Below are 26,475 nucleotides of genomic sequence, written 5' to 3'. Positions count from 1 at the left end.
GGGGACGGGCAGCAGCTGGACGCTGGCTCTGGGGCAGGCAGAGCTGTCTGCTGGACACCAGGAATTGAGAAGGAAGCCCCATAAAGGCTTGGAAGGCAGGTACCCCCACGTCCCACAGGCCAGGAGGTCGGCACAAGCACACATGTCATTGCGTGGATGCTGGAGATGCTCACGGGACAGACCTGGCCCCAGCATCCCCGGGCTGCGGCTGGGACAGGGTAGCCTGTGGATTCTGCAAAGCTCAGCCCTGCTCGTGCCCCGGCCTCTCCTGCCGTCCCCAGGGATCCTCAGGATGCCAGGCTGGCACCGGGACATGCCGGAGTGACACTGGCTGGAGAAACGCTACCTCCAGCCCGGAGCGCGATCAAACAATCAGAGCAAAGGCATCTACCCAAATCCTCCCGCCACCCTGGGAGACCACCCAGCAGCACAGCCGTTATCTGCCAGGGTGAGTGTTTACCAATAACGGGAACCAGCTTGCTGTTTTACTGCGAGCTTTATAAGGATAAAATGAAGGGCTGGGCTTGAGCAGCTCTGAGACACTGGGACACAGACCGGCCATTTGCTCTGGCTGCCTAAGCCCCAGCTCAGCTGGGATAAGCTATCTGCTCTGATTGTTTAACAATTCCTCCTCCTCACTCCCTCCAAAATTCCCTCCAACTCCTGTTTAACACCCATCTGCCTCTCCCAGCCCCTGGCACCCCCAAATGCACCAGGAGGAGTTTGCTGAGCGCTGTGGGCAGGAAGGAAGAAGGGCAACACGGGATGAAGGAACCGCATCCACAGCTGGGATGAGATGGGACAGGACAGATATCAGCCCCATGCCACAAGCCAACCGGCTGCGGACCACACAGGCACTGTGGGCACGTGGGGCACGGAGAGAGGGAGCTGGCACGGGGGGACAACCTGTGCCAGGGAAGCAGGGAAGCCCCCACCATAGTGCTGGCCCTACTCACCGATCAGGGGAACCACCAGGATGAACTTCCTGCAGTCCAGCAGCATCCGCAAACCACTGAGGTGGTCAATGAAACCGTTGGTGTCTGGGACCAGGAAGACGGGTCTGATCTCCAGCTCCATCTGCCTCATTTGACTCTGGTCTTTCAGCACGGCCTGGAGGAGAAGGACACATGATGAGTAAGTGGGATGTCAACGCTACGACCTGTGGACCCTGAGAGCAGAAGATAAGCCTGGCTTATCTTATCCAGGCATGCATGTGTCCCGCAGTGAGGGCATCGGGTGAAGAAGACCCGCAGGAGGCTGCATCCATCCCACCTGCACACCTCAAACATCGAGTCTTGCAGGTCCGCAGCACACACACGAGTGGGATGGTGACATCCTTCAAGAGAGCAAACAGTCCTGTCCAGGCTCTGGGGAGAACTGGGAGCAGCCTTGAAAATGAAGGTGTTTTGGGAATTGTCCCATTTAGGGGACTGGCAGTTGCCAGGACTATCTGCACCGGTGCCAAGAAATTGACCCTGATAGGAAACAGCAGGGAGGACAGGGGGCTGGAGGATGGGGGTTCTGGAGCTCCACATGGCAACGGCTCAAGGTGACAATAGCCAAAATAAACCAGTTTGGGACACACAAGTGCTGCCAATGGCATCCTAGCACAGGGACCTCAAGTAAGCAGCCAGAGGGAAGGTCTGTGGGGTGGCGATGCTTGGCTGAGTGTCCCACTCACTGTCCCACCAGCTCCTGCATGTGCCTTGCCTTTTCCAGCTCTATCCGGCTGGGACACCAGGTGGGTTCCAGCCCTGAAAACTCCCAGTCCTGTCCTTGGCTGAGCCCTTTGCACCCGCTGGAGACCAGAGGTGCTCACACTCACACAAGGAGGGTCTGCTGGGTCTCACCACCAAACCTCCGGGGTTGCACCTGGATCTCTGGACAATGCCGGTTGTCAAAACAGGACCTAAGAGCTCACATATTAATTTCGACGCTATCGAAGGACTTGGGCTCTTTAGCAAGTCACAGGCTTAAAAAACTCAGGATGCTATTCTAGTGCTTCCTCTGCTTAAAAATAGCTTCCCTGGACTGGCTGATGTTTGTTGCCTCTAATAGGAACCGGTCACCCACGGAGCGCAGCGGCACGGCTGTGGAACACATCCACCACACAAACCCTTGCGACAGCAGCCTCGCACCCACAAGACGTGCCTTGGGGACAGAAGGTGACTGCCGACCCTGTTCTGCCCAACGTTCCGGGGAGCTCCCCCTGCCCGGGGTGAGGATCCCGACCCTCCCGCAGTCACGCCAAAGCCTCGAAGGCGCCCAGGAACGACAAGCTGCACGGGCCAGCAGTGGCCATGGAAAGAAGTGGTTTTTTTCATCCATTTCCAAGTGTTGTCATCTGGCTTTAAATCAAGGCGGCTTGACGCTGCCACCTCCCACAAGTGTCTCCAGGCAAAAGCAGCAACCAGAACCTCACCACGTGCATCCTGCCCTCCCCCTGGCAGTGCTGGGGCCGTGGCTCCCGTCGTCTTGAGGGGCGATGGGCAGAGCGAGGAGCGCGCCGGGTCCCGTCTGCTGCACGGCAAAGCGAGGATACACGTTCCCTATCGCGCAGGGACAGCTGCGATGGCATCAGTGTCCCCAGACAGATGCTGCCATGGGCAGCTACATGCCAGATGCCATCCCTGCCTTAGCCCAGCAAGATGCTGGCACTTCCCGGTGGCATGAGAACCCTGTGTCGGCAACCCCGGCACGGCGCTGTGCCTCACGGGGAGGGCGGCACGTGGGGTCTCTCCCCAGGGTCTTGGGGTGCAGGAGGAGACGCTCATCCCTGGGAGGCACCGGGTGAGCTCCACCAAGCTCCTCCTGCCACGGGGAGACAGAGAAGGGTCCCATCGGCCGAGGCAGAGACCCAGAGCGAAGCAGCACATCCCTCAAAGAGGGCTGATGGCCCCAGACTTGCAGGAAGAGGGGGTGAAACCATGTGGCCTCCAATAGGTGACAACAGCCCTATGCAAGCAAGGGCCGGTGGCAGGAGAGCATCTCAACTTGTGCCCCAAAAGGGCTCCCCAGTCCCAGACCTTGTCCCTGTCCATGCAGGCGACCTCAGGAGCGCGGTTCGAGTGGGAAGCTCACCTACCCCTCCAGCGGAGGGGCGCAGGGGTGACAGCACCCTCGTGTGTGGCATTTGCCCTGGCAGCTCTCGCAGGCCGTACCCAGCCAATTCCTGGCAGCCGCGAGCGACGCCTGTGCCGGCCGTCACGTCCCATTCCGCTCGCCGGGCCGCCCGGTGAGAGAAGGACACAGGATGCGCCGGGAGTGAAAGAGCGAGGTCGGCGGGGAGCGTGCCAAGTCCCCGCGCACAGCTCCGGGCCGCTCGGGGAGCCAGAGGGAAACTCGCCTTTGCAGAGTTCAGAGGCCGGCAGCGAGATTTATTTTTGTTTGTGTGAGTAAAAGGCTGCAGAAGCCTCCGGCCAAGGGGTTTTGGGGGGGCTTGTAAGGGGGGGAGAGGAGTGGCCTGTGATTCATGCGGACGCTGGCTGGCCCCATGCCAGGCATGAAAAGGAGCCCATGTGCGGGGAACCGGGGAGGCAAGCGCCGCGTTAACCCTTCTGCCGGTCCGTGGGGGTCCCGTGGGGAGGGAGGGATGCAGGGATGCAGATTGGGATCGCTGTGTCTGGGGTCTGGCTTCTGTGCCGCCACCATTGCCAAAATTCAAGCTGCCGGTTCCACTGTGCCTCAGTTTCCCTGACGTGAGGACAGGGAGATGGTGACCTGTGTACTCCACCGAAAGGTGAGGTTTGGAGGAGACCCTGGCCTGGTTACAACAGCGGAGGTACAGCCTTGCCCTGGCCCAAGTGCTTTCGGCTGGCTGGATTTTAGCCTTTTTGGGGTTAAACACGCTGCACGGCACAGTGGCAGAGTGACCCCGCAGTGCTGGACGTAACAGGGGATCTCTGGGGCTGGGGGCTCCCTGCACCCCCTGGAGCAGGCAGTTCCCCCTCTCCTGCCTCCTGCACCCCCACGCTGCGGCCCCAGAGCTGCTCCCGTCCCCCGCTCGGCCGTGGGGGCTTCTCCCGGGAGCTGGGCCCGCGGTGGCTCCCCCGGCTGCCCCAGCTGGTGGCAGCACTGAGATCACACACTCCTGCACGCACAGTCCCAAATTCCCAGCTCATCCATCAGCTGGGATCACCTGGGGGATTCCCCAGAAGCCACTACCCAGGCAGAGGGTCTTCCAGTGGGGACAGGGTCCCCCCGAGAGCCAGGCGGCCATCTCCTGCAGGGTGACAGGGGCAGAGCTGAGGGGCTCCAACATAAGCGCAGAACAGGAGTGGGCTCCACATCAGGCCCCCGGGGTTCCACAGGCGGACCCCAGAGCTGCTCTGCCCGCAATGCCAGGCTGGTGGAGCTGAATCCCGGCAGAACCGGGTGCCCCGTCACCTTCGGGAAGGGTCGTATGGGGTCACGCCGCTCTGCCAGGACAGATGGGCTGTCACCATCCTGCCACCAACCCTCCTGCCCCGATCCGCTCTCTAACCGCGGGGAAACTCCAGCGCCGCTGCCCCTTCCAGCCCCGCACGCTCCGCGGGGATCAGCGGCGGGTTTTCCAGGGTCGAGAGAACAATGCCTCTCTTCGTCTCTGCTCCGGGGCTTCCTCCTCCCAAGGTTTGTCTCCAGCATCTTCCTCAGGAGTAAACGTGCCCCGTGCCTGGTAGCAAAGCGGGGCCGCCGCCGTGGCGGAGCCGCCGTGGGTGGGTGTGCGTTTTCCGCAGGCAGCAGGCACCGGCTCCCAGGCAGGTGCGTGTCGGCGCGTGTGCGCCCGCGGCATTGTTCCTGCGCGCCGAGGAGAGCGTGAATGGGATCCGGCTAAATTTAGCCACTTACTCACGCTCCCGCCACAAAAGAAGCGGCTGCATCTTAAAGGGGGCGGCCGTTCCGTGGGCTCAGAAGGGACAGGAGAGTGGTTATTTTGGGAAGACATGTCATAATTGGCCGCCCCGGTTAAAGCTGCTTCTGTAATGCTGAGCAAAACAATAGCAGCATCCAGAGGAAGAGCCTGTTATGTTTCAGGTGGGATGTTTTCAACCGGTCAGGAAACTCGACCGCTCCCAGCGCACAGCGGCGGCACAAAGGACAGGGGACGCCGAACAGCATGGACCAAGGGCCTGGCCAAGCGGCGGGGGTGGCTGGGAGCACCCTGGGGACACAGCCCTGCCGGAGAACGCCGCCTGCCCCGGCAGCACCGCTGCCGCCTCCTCTTGTCCACCTGCCTCCCTGGCCTCTCGTCCTTCCAAATATCTGGACAGCATCCAGGTACGTGCCTGGTGTTTCACCTCGTCCTGACGCACAGCTGCTGTCACCAGGCTGTGACATGGGGCTGGCAGGCGAAGGAGCGCAGTGGAGCCCAAATTCCCCTCTGAGGTGTAAAGGTGACCCCAGCACTGGTTGTAATGAGGACCCACAGGGCTGCCAGCTCCTGCCGCAAATCTGGGACACGTGTCAGGTGGTTGATCTCCATCAGCTCCAGAGTTGGGCTGCAAGAGGTGCGGAGCGTGGCAAAGGCAGGAACAGTGCAAGAAAACCCGCTGGGGAGAAGGCCGTGAATTCACCTGCGAGAAACACAACTCTGCAAGTCCCAGGTGAGGCCGTGACACTGCGCTCCCCTTGTGCAGAGAAAGAGAATGGATGGCCAAGAGATGAAGGCTCCGGCACACCCCGTCACAGACTCTACAGGAGGCAGCCGCAGCACCTGGGCTCTCCGGACCTGAGTCCCCACCACTGCTTGGGCACAGCCACATGGCCATGCATGGAGAGCTGAGGCTCTCAGCCGTGCTGAGACATGAGCCGCATCTGCTGGTCTTGGATAAACACACGGAGATGTGGCTTGTCCCCAGGATAATGAAAGGGGGACTTGTAGAGCAACCGATGTGTGAACTCCTTAGGTGAGCGGTGAATGAGAGAAATAGGCTGTAACAGAGAAGGCAGAAGGTCTCCAGGAAAAACAAAATCTCTTGGGAAAGATCAGAAAGGTCAAGGATCACAGGCCAAAAGAGGGAAAGTGGGGGCACGGGATGCTGAGCTGGCTCCAACCTGGCCTCTCCATGCAGCACTTTCCACCCGAGCTCCTCCGCCTGCGTGGTCCGTACCAGGGCAGGAGAGCAGCAGGGCCGGCACACATGTTCTGCTCCAGGCTGTTCCCAGCGAGCTATGGGTTGGATGACTTTACCCAAAACCCCAAGGACTTCTCCTCCACCCTGCGCCTTCAGCCTCCAACTGCACCTCGGCTCTCAGCTGTGCAGCCCCTCAAGCTGCCCACACCCTCGATTTGACCTCTCTCCGCCTGCGAGCTTCGGCCCCAGCACGGCCGGGGAGGAAGGGAGGAGCACGCCAGGGGAAGGGGGAGAGAAAGCCCCTGACAGCATCAGGCAGCCCCCACTCTCCCCGCAGAATGGGCAGCGGCCATCCCGGGGGGGCCCGGCTGCAGCTGGGCTGGTGGCCGGGGTTGGGATCTGCTGCGCTGCCCTCCCCGAACACGTGCAGTTCCTGTTTGCTGTGTCTGTACAAGGCGGTGGGAAGTGGGGAATTTACTTACACCTCCCGCTTAACAACCCTGGGAGGCTGGAAGGCTTCAGGCCGCTTTAATTTACAGCCCATCTCTGCAATCTCTCCCCTCGTTCGCTGCTGCTTTTCTTCCTCCTTGTATTAATGCGACCCAGGTACCTGCCAACAATAATGGACTCGCTTGCGGGGGCGGCCCCTTTCCCTCCCGGCGCAACTTTCTACCTTTGCCTTGATATGAATTGCTCCAAATTCAAATGAAAAAAAAAAAAAAAAGAAAAAAGAAAAAAGGCAAAATCTGCAAGGTTTGGGGTGGGTTTGGAAAAGTGAAGCGCAGTGGTTCTGGGCCCGGCGCCAGTAGCCGGAGGGTACACATGTGCACTCTCCCAGTAGGGCCTTCAGCAGCCCTGTTTTACAACCACCTCGGCACACACTGCAGAGTTCACGCATATGGCCAGACAGATGTGTCTGGCTTACGTTCAAGGCTGGAAAATGAAGAATTATGGAAGTGAAGGGCCCTGGGCATTAGAGAGGGCGGAGGTGAGGGGGAGGGGAGCCAGGGAGAATTTTTTCCTCTGCTGAGAAATCCTCATCTGGGCTGCGAGGCTGGAGGAAGAGGGGTTTGAGCGAGGCAGCCAACAGCCAGGCATGTGAGATTGCTCTTAAAGCAACAGCGTGCACCGCCAGGCATCTGCTCCCAGTCCAACCAGTTGACTTCACCAGCTCCCACTGGGAAACATGCTCAGCTCCGGCCTGGGCCAGGCCAGATCACCTGTATCCCGTCTGTTTGTCCCCATAACGATGGCAACGCTTTGCAAGCGGTGCTCTGGCTGCAGCAGCCGTTCACAGACTTATTTTTCCTGCCCTTGGCTCTCACATGAACTCTGCCGTTCACGTCCCACCCTCTCCCCCATCTGCCTGTGCCCCGCTGCACAGAAAAGCTGATTTCTCACCGAGTTTTGCTGCCCCAGGCAGGGGACAGCTCGTTGCTGGGCATGTGTTGCCTTAAAGCCACCGGCCCGGGGCTCCTGGCTGTGCTGGCAGCTCCATGGAGAAGCTATGTCTGGCTTCACAAGGGTCCCAGGAGTCCCCAAAACATTTACCTCAGGGCCTGGAAAGGCAGGTCTTACCCTGGGTGGGGACAGTAACATTGATTTGGTCCTTTCCACCAAAGGCAAAGTTCAGCTTGCTGCTGGGTTTCATGGAGGCAGCACAGGGCACCTACACCGGGGCTACGGGATGTCTCGAGAGGCCACTGGTCCTGCAGCGTGGCAGGGAAAGGGCTGCGCACCATCGGCACAGCAAGGCAGGATCAGCCCACATACAAAAGCAAAGCAGCTCCTCAGCCTGTCCTACCTGAATCTTGTCTTGCCGACGCTGCTGCTCAGCGACTTTCCTGGCCAGGGCTTGTTTCTTGGCTCTGAGCTCCTTGATGTCCATCTCTCCTCCACTGCCTTCAGCCTCAGAATCATCTTCATAAGCCTCAATCCTCACATCATCTTCCTTCTTCCAGGAAATGCAGAAAGACAAAAGAAAACCAGGAGAGAAGTCACTGTAAGGGATGCTGGTGGCAGGGAGCGTGTAATTTCTGCTCTCCCCCTTCCAGCACACAAATCCCTGCCGGGCAGGGTCCATCACCACCTGCTGATGGGCAACCGACTATTTCTAAACATCCAAAAGAAGTAAGCAAAATAAATAAATAGTAAACATCCAGGAAATGACAAGGTGAGACAGGAGGTAATGGGGCAGGGAAGGCAGCGACCAGGCAGGGCAGGGCCAGCCCTGCTTAAAGATCTGTTCTAAAATCAAACACTTCCTTCACCTTGGAAAACTCTTCCCACCGCCTTGGGTGAGTCACTGATGTTTTATAAGCTCCAGTTCTGTAAAACCACGGTATTTCCCTGTCTCTTTACCTGGCTGTTTAGGCTGCACATGCCTCAGAGCAAATGCTGCTTCTCCCCACCAGCCTGCACTGGGGCTGTACGTGCTGCCCTAACACCGCTGCCTTGTCCCAGGCCAGGCACATAACCTGGTCATCTTGACAGAAAACTTGGATCCACAAACACAGGAGACCAAGGAGCCTGTTCCCCTTCTCCGTTTTTATTTCTGAATAGGTCAGAGTGATTCCTGCACCCACCCCAAAAATTCCAGCTGGGCTGGAACAGATGTTTTAGGAGATGCTCAATCTTGATTTTAAAGCTCCAAATGATAGAGAATCTGCTGCGTCTCGAGGTCAGTCATTTCAACAGTTAATTACTTCCTCTGTTAACATTTGCATCGCACTTCTAGTCGGCCTTTGCCATGCTCCTGCTGGCCGGGAATTGTGTCATTGCCGAACTGAAGGGTCTCTGGTTCTCCAGACTCCTGCCTGCACAGGCACTTCTGGACCACGTTGCATCGTGAAGATGCCTCTCCCAGAGACCCTTCCCAGGCTCTCCCCACCAGGAGACCCTGCCCAGTGTGCCTGAACTGGAGGCCCCAACATGAGCCATGCTGCTCCTACCCCACCTGACGGCCACGCTGACCCTTCCCTGTGCACCCAAATCTCCAGGACACAGGAGGGTGGAAGGTGGTGTCTGGTGTTTAACTGGGGATCAGCCACAAGCCAGTTCCACCCCCAGCTTCGCCGCTCTCCCTGGTAGCTCCTTGCCCAAAGCGGAGACCACAAGTCCCTGTTCCTCAACACGTGTCCCACCGGTAGCTGCCTGCAGCCACGTGCTGTCTACAAACTGTGTCACTGATCAGACAGCCCCTTGTCTTGCCCAGACCCCCCTGCTCCCCAGTGCGATGACCATGGACCTTCCCAAGCCCCCGCGTTACCCATCTCCCCTTCCCTGCACAAAAGCCAAGGGTTGGGATGGGGTTGGGAAGAGTTCCCAGGTGGGACTTGGGCAGAAGGACCTGCTCTGAGGGCTTCAGGGGACAGATCCTGCACAAAAGGATCCCCTGGAGGGACAAGAGCATCGCTACACGCCCTGCCCTGTGCCGGCTGCCATGGCATGTGTCGGCAGGAGGGACTCAGGCAGGAGCTCGTGGTCTTAATTCAGAACAAGCGCAGCACTGCGCAGTTGCGTACCCAACCGTTTCACCCAGACCACACACCCGCCTGGCCACAGAACCATGTACTCTTCTCTCCTTGTGACTTTTTAGCCATGGGAAGGAGGAAGATGGAGCCCTCAGGCTCACTTCCCTCTGCTGGGACAGCCTGGACCACAGGGGACAGGGGATGCTGCCAGAGAGACAGTGTCGCAGAAGGGCCTCAGGATCTGCTCGCCCGGGCTGGTGGTGGTCACACTGGCGAGCTGGGAGCTCCCTTGCAATTGGAGCCCAAGGAGGAAGCTCCAGGGTTGCGCAATGAGCCCACGCAGAGGTTCCCACAGCCAGAGACTGTGGGGATGGGGCAGGAGGGAGCTGTGCTCCATCCCGTATTTGTTCATAGTAGAAACTGGAGGGACCGACCCAGCAAAAGGAGTGTCCCAGAGAACAGGACCTTCCCTGTCATGACACTGGGTAGAACCTGAAGATCTCCCCATATCATGTGGTGTCAGCTTGAAAACCTTCTGCACCTTATCACTGAATCACGGAATAGTTTGGGTTGAAGGGACCTTCCCAGCTCACCCGGTCCCACTCCTGCCATGAGCAGGGACACCTTCACCAGCTCAGGTTGCTCAGAGTCCCGTCCAGCCTGGCCTGGGATGTCTCCAAGGATGGGGCATCCACCACCTCTCTGAGCAACCTGGGCCAGTGTTTCACCACCCTCAGTGCAAAAAATTTCTTCTCCATGTCTGGCCTGAATCTCCCCTCCTTTAGTTTAAAACCATCACCCCTTGTCCTTCTCCAGAAGAGGATGAGGGTCCAGGTCTCCCACCTTACAGAGACATCTCTTGCTGCCTGGGGTTTTGCTCTGAGCCTCGGTGCAAAAAAACCACCTAGAATCTGCTTCCTGCTCAGTCAGAGCCCGCTGCTGGGACCAAGACGGTGCCGAGCATGTTCTTGCTCTGGGCTCCTCTGGCTGTCATCACCCTGGGGTGTGCAGGGCCACGGGCCACCTGGTGCTGGCAGAGGCAAGGTAATGTCCCCTGGATGGGGTGACACCTCCTTTGGCTCTGCAGCACTCGGCCCTGGCGCAGGGAGGGGACCCGGAGCGAGCTTGGGCAGCTCCAGGCCACCCAGCTCCCCGCTCCCAACGCCTCTGCCCCTCTCTCCTGTTTCCTTGGCCTTTCCAACTGTAAAATTAAACAGAAGAAAAGAGTCAACCTGCAGAGCGGTTGGCAGGGCCCTTAAACACACACATGGAGCCTGGAGTGAAGCAAGGGCCTACAGGAACAAGCAAGGGCAGAAAAACAAGAGTTGAATTCCTTAATCACATCAGGATGTGAGAGGCAGGGGAGGGACGGGGCGCCAATGTCAGCTCTTCCTGTACGTGTGCTGGAGGCTGGAGCTCAGGCCTCCGCCACAACGAGCTCCACGGCTTATAAACTTGATCCTGAAGCTGAACCCTGACACCCCCTCGCCCACCTCCTCTCTGGGGGCCGCGGTGCTGCACGTTATTAAAGCTCCCTCCCCGATTCGGGTATGAAAAAGCAGCATCTGGAACTCATAGCAGATAGAGGCACGCGGGGTGGACTGGCAGGAAAGGGCACGAGCGAAGTACACTCTGGAGACAAGGGCTGTGCACCATTTGCCCCCCCGCTTTGCCTCCCCCCATAAAATGCACATGCAGCTATGCCGGCTATAAATAGCGGGAGCTGCAGGGCAGGCAGCGGCTGGGCCCCACAGGGGTGATTCTTCCTTCACCGAGGCGCGCTCTTCCCGCACGGTACCTGATCTTCCAGTTGTTTTCCCTCTTGGCTTCCCATTTCCTTTCCCATGGCGTCTGGGACGGGTGCCACTGACACATATTTTCCACCCTTGAATGCCAGCAAAGGCTCTTCTTGTCCACAAAGGGCTTCCAGGAAATACTTCAGAACTGTGACCCTCTTGCAGTCGGCTGCAATAACCTACAGGGTGAGGACGAGGGGGTTGGGGGGAGAAAAAGGAAAACAAAGTCAGTGCAAAGGGGAGGCGGACGGGCAACGGCCGGGGGAAACATTTGGGGCTAGAAGACCCAGTGGGATGTGTGGGGTGCCTCCCTTCTTCTAAACAGGGATGGCAGGGGTCTGTCCATGCCTCATGGCCCGCTGTTCCCGGGGAAAAGGAGGCAGGTGAAGATGGGACACCCAGCACTGCTTTGTGTCCCGTCCTGCCTGCTCCGCGCACGCCAGGGCTGCCAGGGGGCAGCCAGCTCCCTGCCCAGCCCCACCGAATGGGGAGAAGTCCTGCTGAACTGTGAGAAATGAATGATGTGGTTTAGCCTTACTGTTTTCGTTTTGCCTCCATCACCAGGTTCCACCCTCCAAAAGCTGGGGAGGGATGCAGGTGTCCGAGAGGGCAGGTGGGGGCATTTGAGAAAAGCCAAACCCCTCCTCATCTCCAGCCTGACCCCGGCCTATGGGTCCATCTCACGGACCAACTGGGGAGCCCTGTCAGGGAGGCTGGGATGGATCTGGTGAGAAGGAAACTCAATAGCTTGGGTAATTATCCAATTTATGAGGCTCTTAAATGGAGTTTCCAGAGCACGGGAGCCCGGTGCCTCCACGGCACCGTCCCATGTGCCACAGCCTCTGCCGGCACCTCCACCCCGGCGCAGACCTCATCCCCTTGCAGCTGGGCTCTGCACCTGCAGAGCTCGCCCCTGGCACTTCCTGCTCAAAGGCATCACCAGATTTATGGGGAGAAAGTCAGCAAGCGGGGGCTAGAATTGACGCATAATATAGAGACAAAGTCTACATTGATGCCCAAGTTCCTCCTGTCCCACCAAACCACCCTGGTTTTGTTCTGCAGTCTCAGAGACCCCAAAAAAAGGGGGGATCCCGAAACTGGGGACGGGGTCAGACCGCACAGAGGTGACTCAACCATGCACCAGGGATGCTGCCTGTTCTCCCCTGCATGCTCACACAGTGCGATACCAATGCCGCATGCCTCAGTTCCGGCTTAGCAGAGCCTGGCTTAGCAGAGCCCAGCTCCTCACCCTGCCGTGCCGTGCCGAGCGCCGGGCTGGCAGCGACACGCGGCCCTGCCGCACCAGGCTGCTGTGAGAGGAAACTTCTGCTCTTCCACCAGGCTGCCAGTTTCCTCTCTGCAGGCTAATTTTAACCACCGTGCTGCCGTAAGTGCGTGTCAAAAACCTGACCCTCCTCTGACCTCCAACCTCCCACCCTGGCTACCGCCGGAGCGCGACACCCGCATGTACCAGCAGCCGGGGCCGCCTCTGTTTGAAGCTGTGTCCCCCTTGGGACCCCGTGTCCCCCTGTACCTGCACCCAGAGGCAGAGAGGGAGGAGAAGCCTCTTCCTCCCCTCGGAAGGCAGTAGCTGTTGCAGAGAGGGGGTGCAAGCAGCATGATGGCAAGAAGGTATTATTTCATGGAGCAAGGGACCCCTAACTACTGATTCTGCTCCTAAAAAAGGGGACAGAGGGGAGCCAAGGATGAAGTGACATAGCCCAGCAGCCTCAGGAGCAGGTTGGGCTGATGGGGACCCTCTTTTCCAGGAAAACCCTTTGCTGTTTGGGAAGTGCAGTCATAAGTAACCCCGGCAAGTGTCACCAAAGGAACATTTCCACCCTCCTGGCTCTCCTTTAGGAACGATTCTGCGCAGGGGAAAGTCAGAAGGAAAGAGAACGCGAGCAAAGTGGGAATGGCTGTCATGGGAAACATCCCTTCCCAGGCTGCAGCGGCCCGGGGGGAAGTGGTGGAAACCTCAGCGCCTGCTTCATCCCCAGCTCGACGGGCCAAGGCTGCGGAGACCCGGCCTGACTCACACGGGGTGACTTCAGCCCAGGGATTTTCCAGTCCTGGTATCTGCAGTTCCCTCATGCCCGGGCTGGGTGAACGAAGCACCCGCTGCCGCTGGCACAGCTGCGGGGACGTGCCGGTGGCAGCGCCGACAGCAGCAGCATTGGGAAAAGGGATGCAGGAACCCGCTGGCTAGAGATGGGCACCCCATCCCGACACCATTCCCGAGGGATTTCTCAAGACACCTCTAGAAATAAAAGCCATTGCATCTAGTTTAGGAGCCGTGAGGTTTTCGTGTGTGCATGAAGGGCTGGGTGCTGACACAGCTGCAGCGCAGCCATCCCTGCACAGCAGAGCCTTAAATCTCCCTGTCAGAGCCTCCTGGATTGGGAGGGATGAAGAGCTGCTTTCACCCGTGGCTGGGGACAAGGGCAGGTGGGTTTGCTCCTTTTCCTCCCCTAAAGAAGAAACAATTAGGAAACATCAGATTTCCTGCCAAGCCAGCACAGCCCGAAGTTTAAATTCAGCTCATCTGCTGGGGAGAAAAGAGCCCAGCTGAAGGCCCATGACATAATGCCACAGCAACTCATCTCGTGAACACATTTTTCCAGCCCACATGAATAAAAAAACAGGGAAGGAGCAAAAAAATGCTCCGCACATCCCCGTCACGTGCAGTGCTGCTCGGGGAGGACGCAGCAGAGCCCCGGGACGCCCGCAGCCGGGCCGTCCCCAACCTCTGAGATGCTGGGAAAGAAGTGACCTGCGAGTGGCACCCAGGTCTCTCTTGAACGGCGGAGCGGGACCTTGCGTGCCACCGAGCAACCCGCTTTTGTCAGAAACTTCCTGTTTCGGAGTGGAAACGTGAGCGCCCGCAGCAGCGCCGGGATGCCCGGCGTGGCAGGGACAGCCCTGAAGGTGTTTGCCGGCTCTCACGGTGATTTCTCGTGGCGAGGATGCCGGGAGCCATGCCCAACCTTCCCAAAGGAATGGTCATGTACAGAGTGACACCGTGTTGAAGCATTTGGTGGGGAACAGAGCCGCTTCGTGTGCCCTTCCCCCTCCAGCTGTGCAGTGAGGCAGCAGGAACCGAAAGCCTGGCTTCAAGTCATCGCCGGGTATTAAAATAGGCCTGACACGCACGCAGCCGCTCTCAAAGGAAAACTGAAACTGAGAATTGCTGAAGTGGTCTGGTGCCCCGGCCCGTGACCCGGGCTCAGTTCCCCAGGGGTGTGAGCGGCCGAGGCATCGCCGAGCCCCTCGCCACCGCGGTGCCTCTCGGGGACACGTGGCTGGGGACCCGGCGCGGGGTGGAGGTGGCTTCGGCTGCAGGAGCCCTGATTGCCAGCCTGATTTCATCGTGCCGGGAGACAAGAGGTTTCTAATCTCCTGCTGCATCAGCCAGGCTAACCACCAGCTCCCAGCGCCGGCCGCCGCCGGCGGCTTCCGGGGCACGCTGACGAGGCTCGTTAGCGCTGCTAATTCCTGGGTCATACATTAACATACTAATCATTGAGTAAGCCACAGCAGGACACACGTTAACACACACTAACTGCCTGCAGAGACCCACTGGGCTGCGCATTAACTGTACCAGCTGGTGGACTTCCAAAGCCACTTTGTGGCGCCAGTGCCACCAGCACCCTGCGCGCGTCACCTCCTGCCAGCGGCCAGCAGCGTCCCCAGGTCTAACAAGGGGTCCCCAGATCTAACAAAGCTGATCACCTCCATGGCCTTTGCTGTTTTTCCCCCGCAGATAAAACAGGTTGAAGGGAAAAGCTTCCCCGAGGGTGAGGACTCCCATGGGCACCTGGTCCAAAGCCCTGACAACAGCACGTGTACTCCAGGAGATTTCAGGGGAGGGAAGGGACTCGCTCCGAAAGCTGCGAGTGTTGTGCCCGGGAGGGACGCATGCACCTGGTGCTGGCAGGGTGACACAAGCAGAAACCAGCCACGGCCTCGCTTTGGGTCAGAGATGCGCCTGGAGCCGGGCGGGGGACACAGCCCCTCTGCCCCCAGTGCCGGCCCCGCCGGCACACGGTTTTCCCGCAGCTGAGCAAATCGCTGTCACACCCACCGCCGCCTTCAATCAACTTTTACAACTTGTTAATTTTACGCAGCGTCCTAAAGAGCAAATAACTGGGAGGCAGGAATGCAGACTCCTCCAGCGAGTCCAAAGAGCGTCCAGCAGCCAAACCAGCTGGCCAGGGGAGCCCTGTGCAGCCCCGGGGACCTGCCACATCCCAGGGGGACTCGATCTGGCGAGGGCTGCCCGGTGCCCACGGCAGCTCTGGCAATGCCACGCGGCATGTGGAGAGACCCTGGCAGCTTCTTTCTCAGCAAAACCTTAAATTCCATAAGCAAACAGGAGGCAGCGGCTTTGGAGGAGGGTTTGCTTGGAGGACGGGCTGCCATTGCCGGCTCTACATTCCTGTGTTCAAGGGGGAGACACAAGCACATCCTGACAGCTGGATTCAGAAGGGGAAAAGGACATGAGAAGTTTGAGTCATAGCACAGAGAGATCCCATCCCAGATTCGGAGATGGGAACGGGATAGGAGCGGGGAGTCAGAGCCAAGCTCCAGCACAACCCAGCACAGGGATAACACTGTTTTTGCCACATCGGTTTAAACACAGCTTAGCTGAAGTAGCTGAATGATGCTGAAACCAAGTGAGCCCCAAACAATCTACAGAATGCAGTGTCTACATGGCTGAGCTGAAACATTTGCACTGACCCTGCTAAAACATCCAGCCATGGCTAAATGCCTCCCGGTGCCCTGCGCAGCCTCCTCCCGTCCCTGGGGAGCCAGCCTGGAGGCAGCCCAGCGTGCTGGAGGAGGAGCAGAGAGCTCGCTAAGGTCTCATCCCTTCTGGGTTTTCATCTCGCAGGCTCGCAAAAAGCCTGGGCTGGGTTTAACCCTGGACTTAGCACAGCGCAGCTTCTCTGGGCTCGTTCCCCAGGCAGGATGTGGCCCGAGGAGCCCCTCACCCTGCCCCAAATTCAGTGCGTGGGGGGGTTTGGCCACCTGGGTCGGGAGGACCAAGGTGTCCGTCATGGCTGGGCAGCGGCGCTCGCAGCTGGATCGCAACCTTGGTTTCTGCAGCTGGGGGCTGACTTCAGCCACAGCTGCTCTCAGAGAAACCTCTGCGACTGATCCCACCAACGGGCTCGGTGGATGCGGCTCCCACGTGTCTGCAGCTCTGTGCACAGCCTGAGAGAGCGACTGCGGCTGCAGCAGGGCACAAATCAAGGAACCAATGTCGCCAATGTGTCCCGCTGCTGCCCTGGCTCTGCAGGACCCACCTGGTGCCAGCCTGGCACCAACCACGGGGAAAGGATCCACCACATCCACATCTAATGCTCCATCACAGCAGAGAAGTGCATCAGAAAATCCCCAGGGAAGGCAGAGAAAGTCAGAGAAGAACCACTCCAATTGCTTTTCACTGCTGGAGGACCCTTTTCTCTGCAAAGCAGGGGCTCCTCAAAGAGAAAGCATTAGGCCATGTCTTAGCCAAAGCTCTCTCCCAGCAGGCTGAGCCTTGCAGAGAGGCAGAGCTCCAGCCGCTGCACCAAGGCCCACAGTCTTAAGACGAGTCATGGCAGCAGATGTGCTCTCGACCTCCCAACTTGTCCATCTTTCCAGCCCTGGCCCACGTCGCTCAGCCACGACTCGCCTTTAAAACTGGAAAACAGCACCGAAAGGGAGCCAACTGCCCACCATCGCTAGGCTTTGCTGGGCTAAGCCCAGCCTTGCTTGTTCCACACAGTGATGCAAAGATGTAGGGGTGATATAAAGGTGCAAAGCAGTAGATCAGAGTCATCCAACGCTTGGTGTCAGAGACCAGAAGCAGCCCTGAGCAGCCTGGGAAGATGCCCACCACGGAAGTCCTCAAACTGCACCCGTGGCACTGGTACCTGTCCCCACTGGCAGCTGTAGGACACGAAGGCGAGAGCCAGCGACGCGGGGGAAGCTGTGAGCACCTCTGGGGCTGAGAGCTCAGCAAGGCCCCCCCCAAGAAGGGGATCCCTGCCCAGGGAGCAGAGCCCTCCCCAGAGCTGTCTGTCTGCCAGGGGCCAGTTCTCTCTCCCTGACAGGCACCTAGTGGCTGTGGGGCAGGAATACAGACTGAACTTTTACCGATCTAGGCCAGAAGACACTTAAAAACCCTGCACGGAAACCCCACGCTGCCACAGGTCGCAGCCTACATCCCTCAAACCCTGCGCGCTGCAGCACAGCCTGGCACTGCCCCACAAAACATCTCACAGCTCCTCTCACCTTGTCCCTTCCTTGATGACAGCTCAAGACAAGGTTGGAGAAAGCTGCTTGTCCACTCTGTGGCTTCTGTGGAAGAGTCAACGCCAAAGTCGCCTCAAGCAGATGCTCTGGATGGAAAGTCATTCTCCAGACCCCTCCTGAGCTCAGGACAAGGCAGAGGTCTGGCTGGAGCAGCCAGCCCAGGACCAACTGCTGCTCTGAAGCTACACAGCCCAGAGAGGAAAGTTTCTGATGGTTTCCAAACCAAGCTTCTGGCTTTGGCTGATGCTCGGAAAGACTTGCCCTGATGTCTTATTCACCTGTTAAATGTGCTAAAGAACTTTTCTGCCAGTTCCTCTCTCCAGTGAGCAGCATTTGCAGGAGGGAGCAGTTGGCTCCAGGCTGCATCCAACACCTGGTAGGCAGGAGGCGGCTGGTCAGCTTGTTCAATTTTACCCCCATCAGCCCATTCCAGCAGTAATATGAGAGACAAACAGGACTTTAGCCTGGGTGAGAAGTCCCAGGGAAGACGATGGGGTACAGGAGATCTCCACAGAGTGATGGAGATGTTTCATCTGGTTTGTGAGTGTGGCTCCTGCCTGGTTCTCATTGTGTCCTCAGGCACCGCTGCCAACAGCTCAGCAAGAGCTACGGGCTTCCCCACATTGCAAAACATTGCCTCCAGTAAGACACTGCAAGATTTTCTGCAGGAATTTCCATTGGAGAAAGCATTTGCTTCCGCTCCCCACGGTGCCCCAGCGCTGGGCAAACCGATCCCCGTAGCTGTGAAATATCCGGAGCATTTCTGCTCTCCGAGGTGAAGCACTGAGCACAGGACCACACATCTCAATTGTTTGTCGGGAGAACACGGGGCTAAAAAGTCACAGCTTTGAAAGAGGCCTGTGAAAGAGGTAGATGACTCCAGGAGAAACAGCGAGTCACAGCCAAGGATGACCTGTTATAGCCATCTTGAAGCTCTCCTCTCTCCCACCCCAGCTCCTAGCACATCCCAAAACTTCCCAGGGGAATAAAAGATAAAAACTCAGGCCACAGAATAACGTGAAGACAAGTCTGAAGGACCCTGCTCTGCTCCTCCTTTGCAGATCCTACTAACCAGGGACGATCAGTCCCCGACGGGCTGCCCCAAGCCCGCGGTCCCATGCTGGGGAAGGAGGAAGGCAAGATCCCAAGATCTGTATCCTCGGTGAAGCTGATGTGGCACCACCATCAGCTTTTGCAGGGCACGGGCTGCTCTCCCTGCTGTGAGAGTCTCCAGTCTTTTCCTTTTCAGGGACTGGGGGGAATTTATTTCCTCTGCCATTTCGGAGGATGCCTGCCTTGCCAGAGATTGTTTTGCAGAGTTAAGAAAGATAAGAAAGTGGTTAGCAGGCTCTTTGGCGGAGGAAGGGAGGATTGCTTAGTAAGGGAAAGGGGACGGCTCTGCTCTCGGCAGACACACGCTGCCCTTCCTCTGAGGCCACCGCTCCAGGGGACACTGGGGACGGGGATGGTCCATTCCCACACCTCTCCATCCCTGGCGCTTCTCGGGTCCATCTGCTCGTGGGGCCACACTGAGACCAGAGAAGCTGTTCCTGTGCCAGGGTTAGGATCTGCCTCTCCTGGAATTTGGGAAATGTGGCTGACAAACGTTCGATCCAACATCTCGACCGCAAATCTCAATGTGCTCTTGCAACAGCAAGAGCCGTTTTTTCGCAGGGCGCGTGGAAAACGCTGCAACCTCCCCGTTTCAGAAAGCACCTCCTGAGCGGCGGCAGGAGGGAGCTGCCCTCACCGGGGTGTTTTTATGGTGCAAGCCCTGAAGACGCACGACTGCCGAGCGTGTCCATCCCTGGCACAGCAACACATTGCAGCGCTATGGGGAGGTTCAGCTCAGCGCCCCCCGGGCCCTGCACCCACCCCTCACCCAGGCATCCTCTGAACAGATAAAGGCGTCGTGCACAGAACAAGCGTTTTGCTCTCACTGATAGCACGAGCTCTTACGCAAGGACTTCCCCATGGAGATTTGCCCCGTGATTTGACCCACAGAGCAACTCGGTGATTCCTGTCCCACGGGACAAGACATTGTGGTAGCAGAGGGCTGAGATGGTGGGAAGTTGGGTGGTGGAAGGAAAAGAGTTACAACACAGGAGCCGGGGAAGTGGGAATGAGGTTCTACAGTACAAAAATAGCAAAAAAATGGTGTAAACCAGAGCTCACCCTTCCAGCATCCACCTGCCCTGCCCGCAGCGGCCACCTCTCACCCTTCCAGCATCAACTCTGCCACAGGCAGCGACGAAACCGCTGCGTTCGTCGGTAACACGTGTGGCACGGTGGACGGTTTGTCAGTAACACCCAGGGCACGGTGTACTGCCACCCCCGGAGGTGTTAACAGGCCACTGTGTCCCTCGCAAACCCGATTTCTGCCCTCGGCAGCGGGAAGGAGAGGAGAGGTACGAGCTGCAATATTCTGCCTGGTCCTGGCAGAGCTGCCCGGGAAGCCATTTCTGTGAGTTTACACAGCTTATACGTTCTCCATGCAGTTCCTGGACGCCTTCCATCGCAGATGAGAGTTTTATGTCGAATTTTAAGTTTGACCACAAATATTTAAACTTCCTTGGACCACAAATGCTGTATCTTCTTTGTGGTTGAGCTGGCACCAAATGAGTATTTACAGATCCCTATATGTCTGTCTGTCATTTAAATATCTTGCAGAGGTGCCAAAAGCTTCAAAAGTAGGGGGGGCTCCTCAGGCAGACCCCCCCATTCCTCCTCTCTGACCTTGGTTACTCAATGTGGGCAAAGAAGAGGTGCAGACACTGGCCAAGCTCTTGCCAAGGGCACAAATGCTGCTGGGCTGAGCATTTCATACTCACACTCTATTAAGCTTTCCAGAGAATGTCATCTGAGATCCCGCCATAACTTCCACGGCTCCTTGCCCTGGTAGATATTTGAACTGGGATGAAAGTCTTTGGAATTTTCTCCTCTTCTTTTAGGAAACTTGGGATTTCTGAGTCTACGGGAGACTGTTTTAACGAGAACCGCTAAAACCCCCTGAAGCAGCGCAGCTCCCACCTGGCCGCTGCTCGCAGCCTCCCCGCGGGTGTTTTCACTTCCCCAAACGTGAGCGATTCTCAGAGGGTGACAATCCTGACCTGCTGAACTGGGATCCCACTCTAGGGAAACTGGTTAGAGTGGTTAGTCTCAGTGGTAGAACGACACCGACTTCAGGGAAGGCCGTTTGGCCAGGAAAACGCAATCAAATAAACACCGTACAAGGTCCCTCCAAGCACCCTGTGCCGAAGGAATTCGGCGTTGCTGTCGCACGGAGCTGGATGGGGAGCAGAGAGCTGAAGGTCCTGGAGCTGACATCCAGCCGGGGGGGTGACTTATGGGGAGGAACAGCCCCCAAACCCGAGACAGGTTGCATGTGTTTAGTTTCCTTATGACTTTTTAGTCTAGGACACAAATTGGACGCTTGCACCACCGATTTTAGAGGAACTTTTGAACACGTAGCAGTGCGGTAGATGCTGCTCCTGCAATGTTGCTTTTCGCACCCCAGGGACCCAAGTCACCGGTGGGTCGTGACAACACTCGGGGAGCTCCCCTGCACGTCCCACATCCCTGGGAACCACAGAAAGATTGCGTGCCCGGGGGCAAAAATCTGCAGCGACGGCTGCCCACATCAGAGGAAACAGATACCTGAGTCAGAGCAACGCGATGAGAAACTGCCGCTCCGCAAACCAGAAGCCAGACTGAGCAATGTCAGCGCCAAAGCTGCCCCAGCACTGCTGGGGGGCTCAGGGCACGCCGGCTGCCCTCAGCTTTGGGAGCTGAAAGAGAAGGAGCTTTGCTTTGAACCAACAAGCAAAGCTCACGAGAACTGGCAGCGAGCAGGACCGGGGCTGCTGCGTGCAGGGAGGTTCCTCTGACTGTTGGCTCCTCTGCTGGGGCCGCCGATAAATTCCCTTGAAAACAGAAGGGTGGGGATACGGAAGGCAATGTAACACCAGCAGAAAAATGCCACCACAGCTCGGTCAGCTGCGACACCGCAGCCCCAGAGATCTCAGCAATACTGGCACTTCCACCCACCGCAAGAACCACACTGGCAGCGCGCTCCCGGCAGCTCCGGGCAGGGTGCGAAGCAGCTCACACCGCTTCCAGCAGCCACTTCAGGGAGGGACAAATGCCGGTATTTTGCTTTACAGTGAAATGCTGCCACTTAGGGGACTCCCGATGACGTTCGTGTGTGCCTGAGAGCCCACGTCCTCTTCCAGGAGGGGCTGCTCCGGGAAAGACACGCTCCGTTACCCGACCAGAGAGGTAACTCCATGCCCTGGATGGGAGCTCCAGCCCGTGCGGATCCTGCTCTGCCTCCAAGGCAACAGCGAGTACAGCTCTGCTACTTATACCCAATCCTCAGCTCTTTTGGCAGATGATTAATGGCCCGAGCCTCACAGTCACTCACTTCCAGCCGGGCCGAGAGCTGCAAACACACCTAGAGAAGGGAAGGAGGAATTGGAAGGGTGGCTGGTCGGCAAGAGGAAAACTATTCGCTGCGTCTTTGTTTTCTGCAGAGCTCCTCCTCCCGGGAGCGGGATGCTGAGCACAGAGCAGGGCCCCTGCCCCGAAACGGAGCAGCTGAACCAGAACAATAAGGGTGGGGATTCTGGATGGGTCCCGACAAGTGGGGTGGGCTGGAGCGGGGGCACCGATCCATCCTTTTGACTTCATTCACACTTACAGCTGCATTAGAGACATTTCCTGAAAGCACAGTAGGAAGAGAGGGGTATTCGCTCACTCCACCCTCCATCTAACACTGTCCACGCGATCCAGCCGTGCACCCAGAGCCAATTTTGGCCTCTGGCAGAGCCACAGGCCAGACATTACAAGCGCTGGTGTGAGCAGCGCAGGTCCCCACCCGATGAGCAGCGCACAGACTTGGAGCAGAGAGGAGGGGTGCTGCAGCCAGCAAAACAAAAGAATAAATAATCAATGTAGAGAAATACAGAGCATTTGAGCATGTCCAAGGTGGCCCTGGAGGTGACAAAGAGGTGTCAACAGTGGAACTCAAGCATTTGGCTCTGGGACAAGGAAAGGTGCAGCCACCAGCTGATGCCATGTGAAACAAGGCAATGCTCCTCCTGCAAAAGAAAGGAGCCATGCCACAACGCTCCCACCCCGGGGGTGACCGTACCGCCTTGTCTACAGCACGTCATCTCCCGATGATGCCATGACCCGCGCCGCTGAGCAGAGGATTGAAAACAGCACGGCGAGCCCTGTGCCTGACTCACCGCAGCCTGGGAGCCCGCACGGCCCCGGCGCATCATGATCCTGTGTGTTGAGCCTGAAAAACAACTTCTTTTTTTTTTTTTTTTTCCTAAAAAACAAGAAACCAGCTGCCCTCCTCCAAATCTGGAGTTACTCAGCCTGACTCACACCAAGGCTCTCCTGGCGCTGCCGGCAGAGCCTGCACGTACCTGGATGGGTTGTGCAGGCTGCGCCGGTGATACCTGTCGCATCGCACACCTGGAGCTGCAGCACCTCCCCGGGCGCCTGCGACACGAGCTTGCTGCAGCCGTTAATTATTTTCAGCTTCAAACTTCAACCATTTTTGGTGAATCCCCCAATGTAAAAAAAAAAAAAAAAAAAAGAGAGTGTAATTTTTTTTTTTTTAAATGGGAAAAGTATTTCTTTCATTCTCCCATAACACAAATCCAGCAAACATGAAAAACATGAACCCAAACCAAAGCTCAGACATCACATCTGGGGAGAGACCAAGCATGGAAAATTTTAATCCAAAGGTTAATGTTGGGGAAGCTCCGAGTGTGTGAAAAGAGGGGTTAGATGGGTGCTGCTCCGCGGCTCGAACAGTTGTTGCCGCCAAGTGGTGGCTTTCAAACGGTGCCTGCCCGCCCCAGCCCAGGCACTTGGGGTCAGAAGCTAAAATAGAAAACAACTGAAATCATCGCGAGCAAACAAACAGGCAGATCAGATGCTGGAAAAGCCAAGCGAGGAAGGAGCCAGCAGCGTGAAACGCAGCTCGAGCCCTGTGACTGCAAACAGCGTCGGGACTTGCTGCGGTGAATCGCACCAAACCTTGCGGCAGGGGTGGCCTGGCCACCTCCTCCTGCTCCCCTGAGCTCTCCTGTGCCACCTCTGCAGCCTGCAGACCACCTGACAGCCCAGTGCCACTCCTGTCACCTCCATCTCCTTCGCTCGCTGCTCTGCAGGATCGCACTCCAGCGGTTATCACAGCTTGAGTTGTTGTTTTTTTTTTTTCTCCACCCAGCAGCCTGAAACTTCACCCTTCTCACCCAGAACAACCATCTCCCGGCCAAGCACAGAGCACCCCACTCTTCGCCTTCACCGCAGCCCATGCACTCCCGTACCTGCCCGGAGCAGCATGTCCCTCCTGCCCTGCACCCCGAGCCGCTGGGCTCCTGTACCCCCACTCCCACTGCAGATCTGCCCTTCGCGCTTGTGCCGCCGTTCTCCCCACATCCTGCCTTCCAAATGCCTTTGTCTTCATCTTCTGCATTAGATTATGCCCTTTCCGGGCTGCTCCTTCCAGACACTAGAAATCTCTCTCTCTCCAGATATAACAGAATAGCATCCTAATTGCCTTTGTCAGGGATGGGGCCATGCTTGTGAAATTGCCACGTCTGCTTGCAGAGCCATATCACTAACAATAGCTTAAAAGCTACAGGAGTTACAGCGTCGAGTCCTCCCACACTTAACTAAACACAAAGAGAAGGGACCACATGCCTGCAAAGCTGCCACGCCAGGTGGGTCGCAGCCCGGCTCCCCGGGGGTGGGAAGGGAAGGGACGGCACTGGCGGGCGTGAGAGCATCCGGCAGAGCTGCATCGCTCGCCACGGCTTATTTACAGCATCCAGAGGGATGCTGGAGGGGACACGTCCTGGGATCAGCCCAGGCAGAGCTGCTCCCTAAGGTAGCAAGAGGCAGGCTTCAAAGAGCTGCAGCATCCCTGGGTTGCTACGGTTGCATCCTGCAGCGTACCTGGGTCCCTACCTGGGTACCTGGGTCTCTACCTGGGTCACTGTCACCTCCTGCAAGTGCCCCAGTAGCTCCTTCCCAGACAAATGCCTCCTGCAGCCACAGGAAGGTTTGATTTTCAGTCCATTGCTGAGGGACACAACAGAAAACAACCGTGTCTTGCTGCGGAGGGAAGAGGAGAGCGATGTCTCCCAAATAGTTGGTACATCACATGTTGCTCCCCCCAGGATGGTGGTGGTGGCCACAGAAGCATGATAAGGAGGAGACTTTGGATGGATGGTGGGGTTTAGCTCCAAAGATGCAAATTTTGGATGGGTGCAAAGCTGCTCAAGACGCCAGACAGAACCGGGCTGCTGGGGGACACACAGACATGGACCAGAGAAGGGGAGAGGAGAAATCAGTTGTTAGCAGAGAATCTCTACAAAAAGGTGGGAAAAGCACTAACTAGTGCCCAAAAATGTAAATGAGCCTTTAACAAACCATTGGATAACCCAGCTCCAGACTGGTTCTGTGTGTATAGGACCCCAAAATCCAGGCACCTCTCACGCAGCTCCTCAACCACACTCCTCTCTCAGCAAGAAGAAACCTAAATCTGCTCATGACTAACAGCAGAAGCACAGAGATAAAGACAGGGGAAGAAACAGAAGTGAGGTTGAGAGAAACACTAGGAATCTCTGCAGACACTGAATATTTCTCTGAGCTTAGCCCAGAAAAAGGGCTCTGCAAAGAAAACACGCAGAACGCCTCCGTCCAGGCTGGGGAGGGGGCTGCAGGGGAAGGACCAACAGGAATGATGATGCCAAGGGAAGACCCCAAGGAGATGCTGAAGGGAAATTGTTGCAGGGCTCACCTGCACAGGCAGGGGAAACGTGTGATGAGAAACACGAACAGAACTGGCAAAGACAGGGCTCGGGACTGGGCTCCCCAGGGGTTCGTGCTCACGGCAGCGTGTGCGAGCACGTCGAGAGGAGTCCCAGCGAAGGGACCCGCTCCAGCTGCCCATGGACCAGAGCTCCTGCTCTTCAGCCCTCCAGCCAAGCGGGGGGGGGAAATGTAATCAGAGCAATTTCTATTAGCAAGAATATAAAGACTTGGAAGCTCTGGGCTGTCTCTTGACAACTAATTAATTACCAGGTAGCATCCCCTTGAAGCTGCCAACACAGCACATGCAAGTTCCAGCATGATTTAGGGCGAGAGATGAACTTTACAATAAACTCTAGAATTTTACTTCATCTCCCGCCACCATCTGAGATCCTGGGGGAACAGGAAGGGGTGGCAAGAGGCAAACGCTGAAGCCATCTGGGATCATCATTAACTCCTTCACTCGCGGCCTCTGAAACAAAATGCCGACTGCGCCGGGAGCAGCAGCTTCGAGCCAGATGAGAGCTCCTCATATTCTCAGTTTCTTAAACATTCTCCTGCCAGTTTCTGCAATTGCATGCCCACCCCCTTTGCAGCCCCCTCGCCCGTCCCCCAAGGCTCCTGGTTTTGGCTGTCAGGGCAGCCACTATTAAGAGCAGAAACTCTATTTCAAATGGCTTTAGGTGATATTTTCTTCGCTAACAGCAACAAAAAGGAGTAAGTGAAGAAGTATGTCAGGAAAGCAGAGAAAAGGAAAAGAATAAGAGGACACAGAGTGACTACTGCTGACAGAGCTTTTTTTGGAAAATACAGAAAAAACCCACAATGGCAGAAGGTGCCGTTATCTGAAACCCAGGGACCAAGAGCTGGAGCTTATGGACCTGGCTGGTCAGTGCCATGCCTGGTTCCTCACCTCCGACCACGTCCCACCACCTGCTCTCGTCAGCAGAGCATCACTTTCTAGTTGATTAGTTCCTAATTATTATAGGACTGGTGCATCAGGGCAGTCAC

At 57.3% G+C, this 26,475-nt stretch overlaps 1 protein-coding gene across 2 annotated transcripts in view; it reads right to left on the bottom strand.

The window, feature by feature from the left end:
* The window catches only part of SMG6 (SMG6 nonsense mediated mRNA decay factor), a 108,815-nt gene that overhangs the window by 6,193 nt on the left and 76,147 nt on the right, over window positions 1-26,475 (bottom strand). The window contains exons 14-16 of one of the 2 annotated variants that reach the window (XM_065646813.1): window positions 11,328-11,504; window positions 7,861-8,010; window positions 957-1,110 (exon numbers count right to left, since the gene is read on the bottom strand). In XM_065646813.1, the coding sequence (XP_065502885.1) occupies window positions 957-1,110; window positions 7,861-8,010; window positions 11,328-11,504 (481 nt within the window). The remainder of the gene's footprint in view (window positions 1-956; window positions 1,111-7,860; window positions 8,011-11,327; window positions 11,505-26,475) is intronic. The other variant, XM_065646814.1, reaches the window with a different exon arrangement.

Source organism: Caloenas nicobarica, chromosome 17 (assembly GCF_036013445.1).
Source record: "Caloenas nicobarica isolate bCalNic1 chromosome 17, bCalNic1.hap1, whole genome shotgun sequence".
NCBI lineage: Eukaryota > Metazoa > Chordata > Aves > Columbiformes > Columbidae > Caloenas > Caloenas nicobarica.
This window is presented reverse-complemented; position numbering and strand designations above follow the sequence as displayed.